The sequence below is a fragment of the Chiloscyllium plagiosum genome, chromosome 34 (genome assembly GCF_004010195.1).
Source record: "Chiloscyllium plagiosum isolate BGI_BamShark_2017 chromosome 34, ASM401019v2, whole genome shotgun sequence".
In the NCBI taxonomy this organism is placed as follows: Eukaryota; Metazoa; Chordata; class Chondrichthyes; order Orectolobiformes; family Hemiscylliidae; genus Chiloscyllium; species Chiloscyllium plagiosum.
Genome location: NC_057743.1, coordinates 38,316,691 through 38,329,532, shown reverse-complemented (window position 1 = coordinate 38,329,532; position 12,842 = coordinate 38,316,691). Strand labels below are relative to the sequence as shown.

At 41.0% G+C, this 12,842-nt stretch overlaps 1 protein-coding gene across 1 annotated transcript; it reads left to right on the top strand.

The window, feature by feature from the left end:
* Positions 1-79: 79 nt before the first annotated feature.
* Positions 80-7,191, top strand: dffa (DNA fragmentation factor, alpha polypeptide). The gene is made up of 6 exons (XM_043676239.1): positions 80-152; positions 747-914; positions 3,001-3,164; positions 4,499-4,670; positions 5,453-5,595; positions 6,209-7,191. The coding sequence occupies exons 1-6, from the start codon at positions 95-97 to the stop codon at positions 6,362-6,364; spliced, it is 861 nt and encodes a 286-aa protein (XP_043532174.1). The 5' UTR covers positions 80-94; the 3' UTR covers positions 6,365-7,191.
* The last annotated feature ends 5,651 nt before the right edge of the window (positions 7,192-12,842 follow it).

Sequence of the window (12,842 nt, the reverse complement as noted above, 5' to 3'; positions counted from 1 at the left end):
GATACGACTCCCCCAATAGGCCCTGACCCCCACCGCTGATAGGCCCTGACCCCCTCCCTACCCCTGATAGGCCGTGCCCTTGACTGCTGCTACTATGATTAGGTTCTTGTCGTTTTTTGTGTTTTTATGGCTTCTCTCTCTTTGGTGTCGAGGTTGTTCATTTGTCTTTTCTTTGTTAGTAAGAGTACAATTGTTTGTCTGACTGTTTGTTTGCTGTGTCTCTTTGGTTAGTTCTGAGCGTACATTCTAGTGCAGCCAGGAAGTCTGTGGTTTTTATGTCCCTGTGGCTGTAGCATAGCAGTCAGCCACGGACTCCATCAACAAGCACATTGACCTAGACCCAATATATCGGCCACTACAATGAACAACTGGAAGCAGCAGAAACTGAACCAAATAAACCACCTGATGAAGGAGTAGTGCTCTGAAAGCTAATGCTTCCAATTAAACCTATTGGACTATAACCTGGTGTTGTGATTTTTAACGTTATACACCCCAGTCCAACACTGGCATCTCCAAATCATAAATAAATTTCAGAAGAGACAGTACAGCAGCACCAGCGCTTACACAGGGGGATCCAAAGCACTGAAGACATCACCTAGACAAGGGATGAAATGTCTGCAAATCAACTTCCCAGCTCGGCGAACATACCCACAGCCACAATACCTTAAGTGTGTGTTTTTAGTTAGTAAAATGTCCTGAAAGCTTAGCTATCCTCTAACTTGTGTTTATTGTTTTTTTTTGTTCAGGAAAAGAAAAACTATGTCTGGGCAAGAGTGATGCACGACAAACATTTACAGTTGTGCTTGAAGATGATGGAACAGTTGTTGATGATGAAGACTATTTCAAGTACCTGCCAGAAAACACAAAATTCATGATCCTTGACTCCAGTCAGGAATGGACTCCTGCTAATGTTGGTAAGTTGCTCTTTAGGGAACAGCTGAATGATTGTGTTAATTATGGACATGTAGTATCTCAAATTTGTAAAGGACTTGTACTTTCCACAGAATTTTCTGCAAGAGTAATAATGAGTTTATTGTGAACACTGTTAATGTGTAAATTGTCCAGCAAGTGGTGGGAAGGAGGCTCAGAAAGTTATGAAACCCCACATGTTTCTGGTGGGATTTCTGCCACTAGTCGCAAACTGGCACCTCCACTTTCCCATTCTGCAATCTATTGATCATATTGAACTGCAATCTGTAACTTGGTCAGGCATTTCTCTCATATAACAATTATCATCAAGCCAGTGGAGCAACCCTATTTTAATGAAAATATAGAAGAACATAACAGAAGCTAGGCATGCCTGAAAACAAGATGCCAACTTGAGCCTACAATGAAGGCTTGCTTACATGATATAATGTGGAAACAACATGCTATAGATAGCTAAATAAACTCTCAATGAATGGATCCAATTAAAATTTCCTCGTGAATGATGGTGGACACCTAACTAGAGAATTAAGTTTCACAAATGCCCAATCTTCACTTATGGCAGAACCCAACACATTGTTGAAAAAGAAGAACCTGAAACATTTACAGTCATCTTCAGCCAGAGTGCCAAGTGAATGATCCATTTCAGCTGCCTCCTGAAGTGTTAATTTATTTTCAACCAATATTTAGAAGCACTTAAAAGCATTAGATAAACAAAAGCGGTGTGCCCCGCCTAACATCCTGGCTGTAAGACTAGAGATACCAGTGGGCAAGCTGTTCCAATGCATTTACAGCACTAGCACCTACCCGGCCACGTGGACAATTGTCCAAATATGAGTTGTCCACTTGGGGAAAAAAAAAGCAGGATAAATTTAACCTGACCAATTGTAGTCTCATCAGTCAATTCTCAATCATCAGCATAATGGTGAAAGATGTCATCAACAATGCTATCAAAGGGCTCCTGCACAGCAGCAACCTGCTCATCAGTGCTTGAGTTTGGTTTCTGTCCAAGCCACTCAGTTTCAGACCTTTTTAAAAGCCTTGCCAAAACATGGACAAAACAGCTGAATTTCAGAGATGATGTAAATATTACATTACCACATTAGTGTTGAGGGAAGTGATTGTGGTTTCTGTTTCTAATACCATTTGGCATTTCAGTTCAAGAACATTGCTGGAGTTATTTAGGGTGGTGTCAATGGTTCAACCATCTTCAGCTGCTTTATCAGAGGCTTTTACTCTGACAGAAAGTCAGAAATGGAGATGTTTGCTAATGGTTGCATAATATTCAGTGCCATTCATAAGTCCTTTGCATGCAGCATTATCTGGATAATATTTAGGTTTAATCAGAAAATGTAATAATTCTGAAGAAGATTCATATCGGACTTCATACACTAATTCTGTTCCTGTCTCCCCACATGCTGCGAGGCTTGCTGAGTTTCTCCAGGATTCTGTTTGGTTCTGATTTCCAGCTTCAGCATGTTTTGTTTTTTGAATATACAGACTTGGGATACTAAGTGTTAATGTAACATTTACACCAGTACAGGCAATGACCATCTCCTAGAAGAGAGAATATGACCACTTCCCCGTGACATTCACTAGCATTGCCATCGCTGAATTCCCTACAATCACCATCCTTGGTTTTACATTGACCAGAAATTCAACTGAAACGGAAATACTGTGGCCATGAGAGGTCACAGCCTAAAATTTTATGATAACTTAATTTCTGATTTCCTCACCTGAGTGCAGTTCTAGCAACACTGAAGAACTTTGACACCATCCAAGAAAAGCATTCTACTTGTTCTGTACCCTATCCATCATTTAAAGCAGTCAGTGTCTCTACCAGTGAAGCACAATTGCCAGCTATCTGAACCATCCACAAGATGCCATCAGCAACTTGTCCAGCCTCCTTTTGACGCTCCTTTTATATAGTAACTATTACAACCTCACTCTGTTCCACAGCAAAAGAAAAGTTATTGTCCACCATGAGTAGGTTTTTAGTGCTGTCTCTCATGTTGCTCATTTAATATTTACTTTGTCAAATGATATGACAACGAAAACCTTCTTCTGTGCCTGCAGAATTCAAGAACGACTCGGATACAAGAATGAATGATGATATTGATGGTGTTGGATCTGTAGACTCTGTGGATTATCCGGAGCAGTCTAGTGATTGGAGAGTTCTTGCTAAACAACTGAGACAAAATCTTGCCAGAATTATTACAATGTCTGAATCGGATCTCCAGGTAACAGCAAAAGGGGTTGTTGCTCAATAGATTTACTACAGAGTACAAAGTTCAGTACAATGGGGAGATAGTGGTCTTGTAGTAACATCACTGGACTAGTTTACACAGCAACATGCTTTCACACAGTTTCAGGCTCTCATTATGTCATGCTCAAAAGTCTGCACTGTGCACGTGCACACAAAACACATGCTTGAAACATGAATTGAATGGGGCCAGAGGGGATCAGGGGAAGCAAACAGACTAGGGCAGGGGGCTTACTTTGTGTTCAGTTATATTCACATCCAAAAGTAAGAAACCAGCCAAAATACAAAAGAAGTTTAAAATGTCAAGTTACTGAAAGCGATTGTGGATGCAGCCTTTTTCATGTTAGTGGCCAGCCGTGATAAAGCTGCACTTCATTAAATCTCGATCACTAGTGCATACACAAGCATCTCCAGAGAGTATGCTGCACATGCTCCTCTGTGTCAGTGAATGCAGCCTTTTATACAGCTTAAAATTTAGAAATCACTTATCTCAAACTATCAAATCATTCTTCCATATTAGTTATTAGATTAACCCAGGTCAGAAGCGCAAACTCACTCATTGCTTACCCAAGGTAATGAACATTTTAATTACCTCAGGGCAACATGCTGGGTAAGTGGTTAAAAACTGCTGCATCACAGCATCTGGGACCTGGGTTCGATTCCAGCCTCTGCCAACCAGCTGTGTGGAGTTTGCACATTATCCCAGTGTCTGTTGTGGGGTTCCTCCGGGTGCTCCAATTTCCTCCACAGCCCAAAGACTTGCAGGTTAGATGGATTAGCCATGAGAAACGTAGGATTACAGAAGTAGGGTAGAGGCAGTGGGATGTTTTTCAGAGGGTTGGTGTGGACTTGATGGGCTGAATGACCTGCTTCCACACTGTAGGGTTTCTATGGTTCTAATTTTCACAACAGTTAACTGTACAGTTTCAGGTTTTTGTTGAGGTAGGAAAATCTCTTCACACCACCTGGGAAGCCATTATCAATGAGTTTCTGTTTACAAATGTGTGTAGAAAATTAATTGAATTTTAAATATGTCTCTTGTGATCCTTCTCAAGATTAGTTATTAGTCTGGTTCCAATTGCAGTTGAATCCACAAGAAAATCCGGTTCCTTTTTGGAATTATTTTGTAAAACTCTTCAAGTCCATTTGAAGACAGTTGCATTTCTTTGGAGACACTGTTAGGATTTGTTACTAAAAAATGGGACAGGAATTAAGTCAACTTGTAATCCAATTGCTTCTACCTTTTATCCCTGAATTGTAAGAAGGTCAATTTAAAAATTCAGTAGCTTTCAATGTACCTTTATTTGATAGACACTAATAGATGTTCCATCAGCTGAGCTGGCAAAGGAGCTGGGTGAAACTTTAAAAGGAACAGAAGCAATACAAGCCTCCCTTCAACGTGCACTTGACAACAGAGAGGAGCAACGGGAAGCAAAGGAAATATTAAAACTGTACCGAAAAGCCTTTCAAATAGAAAATGAAGGTTAGTCTGATGATATGATGAATGTGTAACAAATTCTTCCAAAGTTATATCTATATTATAAATTTGTTTGTTTACCACATTCTTGAGATATGCTAGTCAACTTTGATATAATTTGCCATTTAATGTAATCTGGTGTGAGAGTTTGCTTGACCAGTGCTAAGTTAACTATCTGAATTGGAGCAGGTATTTCGCCTACACCTGAATATATATAATGACAAAACTCTTTGTTACTGCTGAATGCTAAATATATAGCATGAGGTCACAGCCTTTGGGTATTTGGGATGTAGGTTTATACTTGGGAGTCTTCTGTGACATGAGATTCATCTATGCATTTGAGAAAGCTGTGGGCAGTGCTCAATACTTCTATGAAGGAACTGCCACCACTGATCCAACATGCTTTCAAATTCCACCATGGCAGATTTTGAGATTTGAATTCTGTAAAAGCGAGTTTAATTGTGGCCTTATTTGGAGACTGGCATTATTCAAATCCAAAAGCTAGCTTAAGGAAGTTAAATCTATGAAGGAGAAATTTATATCTGCATGTTTCTTCATGTAAGCTGACAGTGGGATCAGAAAGACAGTAGCCAATCTCCTTTTCAATCTGACCCAATCAGACTATAAACAAGTGCTCGATGTACTATAGTGTTGCTGAGCAGAAATTCTAGCCCACAGTACAGACCTGCAGGGTGAAACTGTTTCTCAAAAGATTGTTTCTATTAATGTATTCAAAACCTTGTGATTCCATTGCAGCTATAAAAATATAGATCTTGAATCTCCCCTAGATTCAGAACCTGCTAAAGAAACTGTTGAAGTGGACGGTTCAAATCTGACGGCCAGTGAAACTTTCTGGCAGAATAAACACACAATTGAAGTTCTCAGGCAGAAGCCCAGCCCAGAGCTCAGCTTGTCGAATCAGGAGCTACAGGTACATGAAATTTCCTTGGTAGCATACTTTGACCTTTACCACCACCTTTCCAAGGTTTGCTTAGATAGTTGATTTATTTTTGGCAAGTTATATTAATCTCAACTGTGGCCAAATTAAAGTCTAGAAACCAGTTTTTGATTTCAGTTAGAACCAATTATTGAATAATCTGAAATGATTTATTTGGTATTGCTGTATTTTGGGGTTTTTTTGCTGCCAGTTTTTCACAAAAACAGCCATTACCTTTGTCTTTGTAGACATGTACTGGGAAGGCTGAGATATGGGACTAAAATGAACAGCTCTTTCAAAGAGTCAGCACGGGCATACTTCTGTACTTTCCTGATTTTTGGAGCAGAGCTCTCCTGCCCTACTTTAGACAGGGAGTGAGTGAGTGGAAGCTTGAGTCTTGGATAAATACAGGCTGAGGAGGTTACTTGGATGGTAATGTAATTATTTTATGCCTCCCTTCCATATCAAGTCCTCAGTTTTTAAGAAGAAGTCAGTAAATTGCAGCCTTGCTGCCGTGCCTTATCGATGCAGTTAATTGATTCATCTAACATTTAGAATTTTAAAACGTTGTCAATTTACAGGCTCACTAATATGCCTCCTTCTTCAGGAAATTCTCAAAAGGACTGAAGAGGATTTAAGTTCCACTTTAAATTGTTCCATTGAGGAGGTAAGGTGTCTGCGACAAGACTGTAGGAAGGAATTTGAGAGACGCATGGATAAAGTGAAGAGCCTTGAAGAATTGAGACAATATTCAACGAAATAAAGGTGTGACACTATGGTAGTGTCCCAACATCTGAACCAGAGTGCCTGGGATCAAGTACCGCCTGCCCTGATATTACCTGCACTGGTTGATTTAAAAATAACTGTCATAGACTGGGGCAACATATGCAGTCAAACATAGGTTTTCAACTTATCAGCATGTTAAATCTTGCCTCCCGACAATCAGCTCTTGCCACAAATTCAAATACTGTCATGGGTGGGGGAAAAGAAACCTACACTTGTGGTATGTACTGACTTCATTGAACACGCTCAGTGCCTAACATAAAATAGGTGCAGGGTGTGTTCCTTCATTTTGATGTTGAATCACTGCTTGATACACCAGTGTGAACTTTAAACTTGATTTCCCATTTGCTATAGTTGGTCAGAATCCATTTGTAAGCTGAGCATCTGCATTCTAACACAACCATTTTCACCTAGCAAGTAAAGAGGACTTGAGACCATCAAGTTTGAAGTTTGTTCAAACACCTGTTTAGATGAAATGACAGTGTTGCCTGACCATGCAGCACTTTGCTTCTAATCTCTGCTGTGCTTTTGCCAGCCAGACAGCCAGAGCTTTGTAAATATTATTTACAAGAACTTGTGATGATAGCCACCTCCACAATATTGACCACATAAAAGGTTTATTTTTACTACTAAACAGTCTTAATGGCCCTGAAGAATTCCTGTTGGATATCAGAGTTCTTCATCAAGATAAACTTCTAAGAAACTAAATGTGATATTTATGATACTTTTTAGCTTCCATAAATGTAAGTCCCAGTTGTTTATTTTGCAATCTGTGAAATTTTAATATTAAAAACAAAAGGCTTATTATTTTCATGTTTTTGATTTGCTGACTGTAAGAATACTTCAGCGGGAGTAGTGTTTTTCCTATTAATATCACTGTTGCTGGACACCTTGAGATCTTCTTGGTGCCAGATTTAAAATAATGGAGGCGAAGTCTATTTTACAGATCCTTGACGGCCAATTCTCTTCAAATTCAACACAATCCTGTAGCCTGTCAGTTTACGTTATAATCAAGACCAGTGAGGAATTTGGAAGAAACATTGGTGAACGACACTTCACTGGTAACAAATATCATTACAGGAACAAATGAGTGAAATGACACAAGAAAAATTCCTCTCACCGTGACTCTGAGTGTATGAAATGTATTGTATTTGAAGAGCATTTTTGTAGAATTAATTGAAATATTTTACAAGAGAGGTAAAACAGAGGAACCTCAATTATCCAAAGGACACAGGCGGGAATATTTTGTTTGGTTAATGGAATGCCGGATAACCCTGTACCCAGGCCGAGCATCACGATCTTGCCAGACAGTCAAGGTTCTTCTGTACCAGCAAAGCAATAGTTTTGAGAAAGGTGAGGAAAGAGTGTGGATTTAAAAGTACGCCACACATGAAGTAAGCCACATGACGTGTTGCACGGGAAAATTCATGCCCCTGGAAAATCCCTTACTGGCCGGTGAACAGATTGCTTTTTAATATCTTTGATCTCTTCACACTATAACAGAACTTCAATAATATACCTTGTTTTGTACCAATAAAAGAGACATATCCATGAAAGTATAAAGCACCTCCTCACCACATAAGCATGAGCAAGAATTGAGTTCAACCCAGCAAATAAAACCTATTTGTTTAATGTGTTAGTTTTCAAAGCCATCTTTATCTGAATGGAAGCTTTTATGAAGTTTAGAAAATATTCCAGTAGGTGTGAAAGGACATCACATCTCATAGAAAGATATCCAATAAATCCTTCCCACTGCATTGAACTAACACCTCTGTTGGTTGGTATAAGAGATGGACTATAGGACCATGGAAGGTATATTCCTGCAAGACTGTGAATCAGCCTGAGAGTCCTTCCACTACACACCACTCTTCATGGGAGCACAGCAAAGAATATGAAAGCATTATCCTCTTAGCTGTTACCTGGTTTACTTGTTGTTTAGCTCATTCTACTGTTGTGAAACATAAGCATATGCAATTATAATGAATTAGCACGTAGATAGTAGCCCCACATATGGAGGGCAACTATATTGGAATTAGCAATTCGAGATTCTCTGATTTGAACTGGTAATTGTTTCACTGTCCTTTTAGACCTGTGACAATAAGACAGAAATGTATGTAATGATTGTGATTTTTTGTAATTAATTTGCTGATGATGAACTATCTTGAGCCCAGAGTGAGACATGGGGTGACATTGACCTTGTCACATGGCTCTGTTCATGGTCATATTTTGAAATCAAGGTTTGGATTTTCATCCTTGAGGCAGATAGAGTCAGGAAAATTCCGAGCTTCTGCCGAGCATCTCCGATGGCAGTGGCTCCAGAGGTGCAAACTTCAGTGCCAGAAAATGGAGGACAGCTGCAGCCAGACCAACTGATTTAAGAGAAGCCTGAGGCAGACATGAGCCAATGGGTGATGAGGCACATTTATCCCGCAGCACCAGGCTGGACCATTTAAACATTGTCTCGATTGTAGTGAAAGTGCTCAGGCCTTTGACCCCTTACCCTGACACCTCGCATACTCTTCCCACAATCTGTCCACTGCACCTCAATCCTCTTTACCCAACTCCATAGTCCTTTATGCACCTCCAGGCCATGTTATTAGACCCACCTATTCCTCCATGCCAGGCCCATTCACCCATCAGAACCCTACAGTGACACTAGGATGTATAAAAACAAAAAGTTTTAAAAACAAGTAATTTATTTGTTACTTTTTAGAATAATTCATTAGAAACAATGAAAGTACTAAGCATTCAGATCCTTTAATATTATCAACAGCAGAAATTGCAAGCGCTTGAGACCTTGCAACCTGTCGCAGGTAGATAACATAGTGAAGAAGGCATTTGGTATGCTTTATTGATCAGAATATTGAGTACAGTGGTTGGGAGGTCATGTTGCGGCTGTACAGGACATTGGTTAGGCCACTGTTGGAATATTACATGCAATTATGGTTTCCTTCCTATCAGAAAGACGTTGTGAAACTTGAAAGGATTCAGAAAAGATTTACAATGATGTTGCCAGGGTTGGAGGATTTGAGCTATAGGGAGAGGCTGAACAGGCTGGGGCTGTTTTCCCTGGAGCGTCGAAGGCTGAGGGGTGACCTTATAGAGGCTTACAAAATTATGAGGGGCATGGATAGGGTAAATAGGCAAAGTCTTTTTCTTGGGGTCAGGGAGTCCAGAACTAGAGGGCATAGGTTTAGGGTGAGAGGGGTAAGATATAAAAGAGACTTACGGGGCAACTTTTTCACACAGAGAGTGGTACATGTATGGAATGAGCTGCCAGAGGAAGTGGTGGAGGCTAATACAATTGCAACATTTAAGAGGCATTTGGATGGGTATATGAATAGGAAGGGTTTGGAGGGATATGGGCCAGGTGCTGGCAGGTGGGATTAGATTGGGTTGGGATATCTGAGCGGCATGTATGGATTGGACCGAAGGGTCTGTTTCCATGCTGTACATCTCTATAACTCTATGGTGTAAGCAATGCCAAGAATGCATGATGAAACGGACTGAATACCCAGCCATCTGTTAGTGTGTTTAAACAGCTGACCTGTCATCTCTTGTCATTGCATATTGTCGCCAAACAAAAGGTAGTTTAAGTGCTATTGATACATTAAGGGATCTGGGTGATTCACACTTTAATTGTCATGTAGTAAAAGGAGGTTTTTTAAAAAGAAAGTGAGACGTGACAAATGAATTACTTCTCTCTTTTTTTACACATCTTGTTATTATAGAGTTCTGTGCTTCTATACAGTGCACAGTGAGTGAATGTGTATGCAAGTGCAATAGCCTGATATGAGGGGCCTTGGGGTTGAATGGTGCCCCTGGGCTGAGGGCCAGGGGTGTGGCATAAGGACCCATGGGTAATGAATAAGGGTCATAGTCTGACATTGAGGCAGACCAGGGACCTTTTGAACTTGCCTTTTAAAAGGATCCCTATGGATGATGGTACCTCTGAGATATTATGAGCCACTACTCTTTGAAAAGCTTTTCCTGACTCTATGGAAATTCAGAGAATAGGCCAAGCAATGAACTGGCCAGGTCAAGACTCTTTACCCAAAGCAGCCCAATCTGAAATTGAAAATTGCAAAATGAGGTAGGGAATCCCTGAATTGTTCCCTGATATTTATAAAGGACTCTGAAGTCATTACAACTCACTGAAGATCCAGGCGCAAGTCCTGAAGTTATACGTGTCTTATCACTTCTCTCAAATTTCCCAAAATGCTTCTCATACAATTAATAACTTTCTTGAAGTGCTGTAGACAATAAAAAATATATCTGATTGTGATTCATAAAACTTTGTATTGAATCAGTGTCTAATGTGTTCCCTAATATCTAGTTAAAAGCATTTTATATGGTTGAGGGTTGGTTAGCTCAGTTGGTTTGTAGTGCAGAGCAACATCAACAATGTGGGGTGAGTTCCCATCCTGGCTGACGTTACCATGAAAGTCCTGCCTTCTCCACTTTGCCCTTTTCCTGAGGCATGGTGACCTGAGAGTTAAACCACCACTTGTCATCTCTAAGGAAAAAGCAGCCCTATGGTGACTTTTATGTGGTTGCTTTTTGTATTTCAAAGACAGAGGCATCTCGATTATCCAAATATTGGATTATTCAGCAAACTCGCAAGGTCCCGATGCTTGGCTAAACTATTATCCAGAATTCAATTAACCAAACGAAATATTCCACGCCCATGTCCTTTGGATAATCGAAGTTCCTCTGTAAATGTTTTTTAAATTTGAATTGTTTTCTTTTTCTGTTTGAAAATCTGCAGATATGATGTTATTAGATTACTTACAGTGTGGAAACAGGCCCTTCGGCCCAACAAGTCCACACCGACACGCCGAAGCGCAACCCACTCATACCCCTACATTTACCCCTTCACCTAACACTAGGGCAATTTAGCATGACCTACACATTTTTGGACTGTTATCCTCTTAATATGAAAATACACTGTTAGTGACCCGTTTCATGGTCAAGATGTTTTAGAGCTTTGTGACTATTGAGTATTTTTAAGTATAGATGTTGAGCTTTTTAACCTCACCTCAGTTCTTGAAAGCACTGGTGTCTCCTAAGATACTGAAGTAGACTTCCATAAGCAGCAAGACTTGGACAACATTCAGGTTTGGGTTATGCTGACTCCAGCTTCATTCCTGAAGAAGGGCCTGTGCCCGAAACGTCGAATCTCCTGTTCCCTGGATGCTGCCTGACCTGCTGTGCTGTTCCAGCAATAAAGTTTCAACTTTGATCTCCAGCATCTGCAGACCTCACTTTCTCCTCCAGCTGAGTCTAGCTGACTCACACAGCTATCTGGACTACAGCTCTTCTCACCCTACGTCCTGTAAGGACTCTATCACTTTCTCTCAGCTCCTTCACCTCCGCCACATTTGTTCCAATGAGGCCACTTTCCAAAGTGGTGCTCTTAATATGTGCTCCTTCTCCACCCATGGCTTCCCACCTACAGTTGTTGACTCGGCTCTCAACAGCGTGCGGTCCATCTCTCGCGCCATGAACCTCACCCCCTCCCTCCTCTCCCAGAACAAGGATAGGGTCCCTCTTGTTCTCACCTTTCACCCCACCAGCTTTCACATGCAAAGAATAATCCTCCGCCATTTTCGCCAACTCCAACACAACACTATCACTAAACACATCTTCCCTTCCCTCCCCTTGTCTGCACTCCGCAGAGATTGTTCCCTCCGGGACAACCTAGTCCACTCCTCCATCACACCTAACACCTCTCCCATCACACACGGCACCTTCCCATCACACCTAACACCTCTCCCATCACACACGGCACCTTCCCATCACACCTAACACCTCTCCCATCACACACGGCATCTTCACATGCAATCGCAGAAGGTGCAACACCTGCCCCTTTACCTCTTCCATGCTCACCATCCAAGGCCCCGGACACTCATTTCAGATTAAGCAGTATTTCACTTGTACCTCTTTCAATTTGGTCTATTGCATTCGTTGCTCCCAATGTGGTCTCCTCTATATCGGAGAGACAAAACGCCGACTGGGTGATCGCTTTGCTGAGCACCTTTGGTCTGTACGCAATCAGGTCCCGGACCTTCCCATGGCTTGCCACTTCAACACACAATCCTGCCCCCATACCCACATGTCTGTCCTTGGCCTGCTGCAATGTTCCAGTGAAGCTCAGTGCAAACTGGAGGGACAGCATCTCATCTTCCAACTAGGCACGTTACAGCCTGCTGGTCTCAACATTGAATTCAACAACTTCAGATAATTTTATTTCATTTATTTTATTTTTTTAAATTTTTTTTTCACTGTTCAGTACCTCTTATTTCTTGATTGTCTCTCTTTTTCTCACTCCCCACTCTCACATCACCTTTTTCTCTTCTCTTTACCCTTTGCTACCTTTCTCCCCTGTTTTCCATTTTGCTTCTGCTTCATCCCTCCCCCCTCCCCCCCATCTCCCACATATTTTGTCACATAGCACT

Bases quoted from the DNA above. Each gene is read 5' to 3' on its own strand.
- dffa (XM_043676239.1), top strand. From the start codon at position 95: ATGATTAGGTTCTTGTCGTTTTTTGTGTTTTTATGGCTTCTCTCTCTT. The intron at 153-746 runs GTTGTTCATTTG...TTTTTTGTTCAG, and splicing joins TCTCTCTCTTTGGTGTCGAG to GAAAAGAAAAACTATGTCTG. The intron at 5,596-6,208 runs GTACATGAAATT...CTCCTTCTTCAG, and splicing joins TGTCGAATCAGGAGCTACAG to GAAATTCTCAAAAGGACTGA.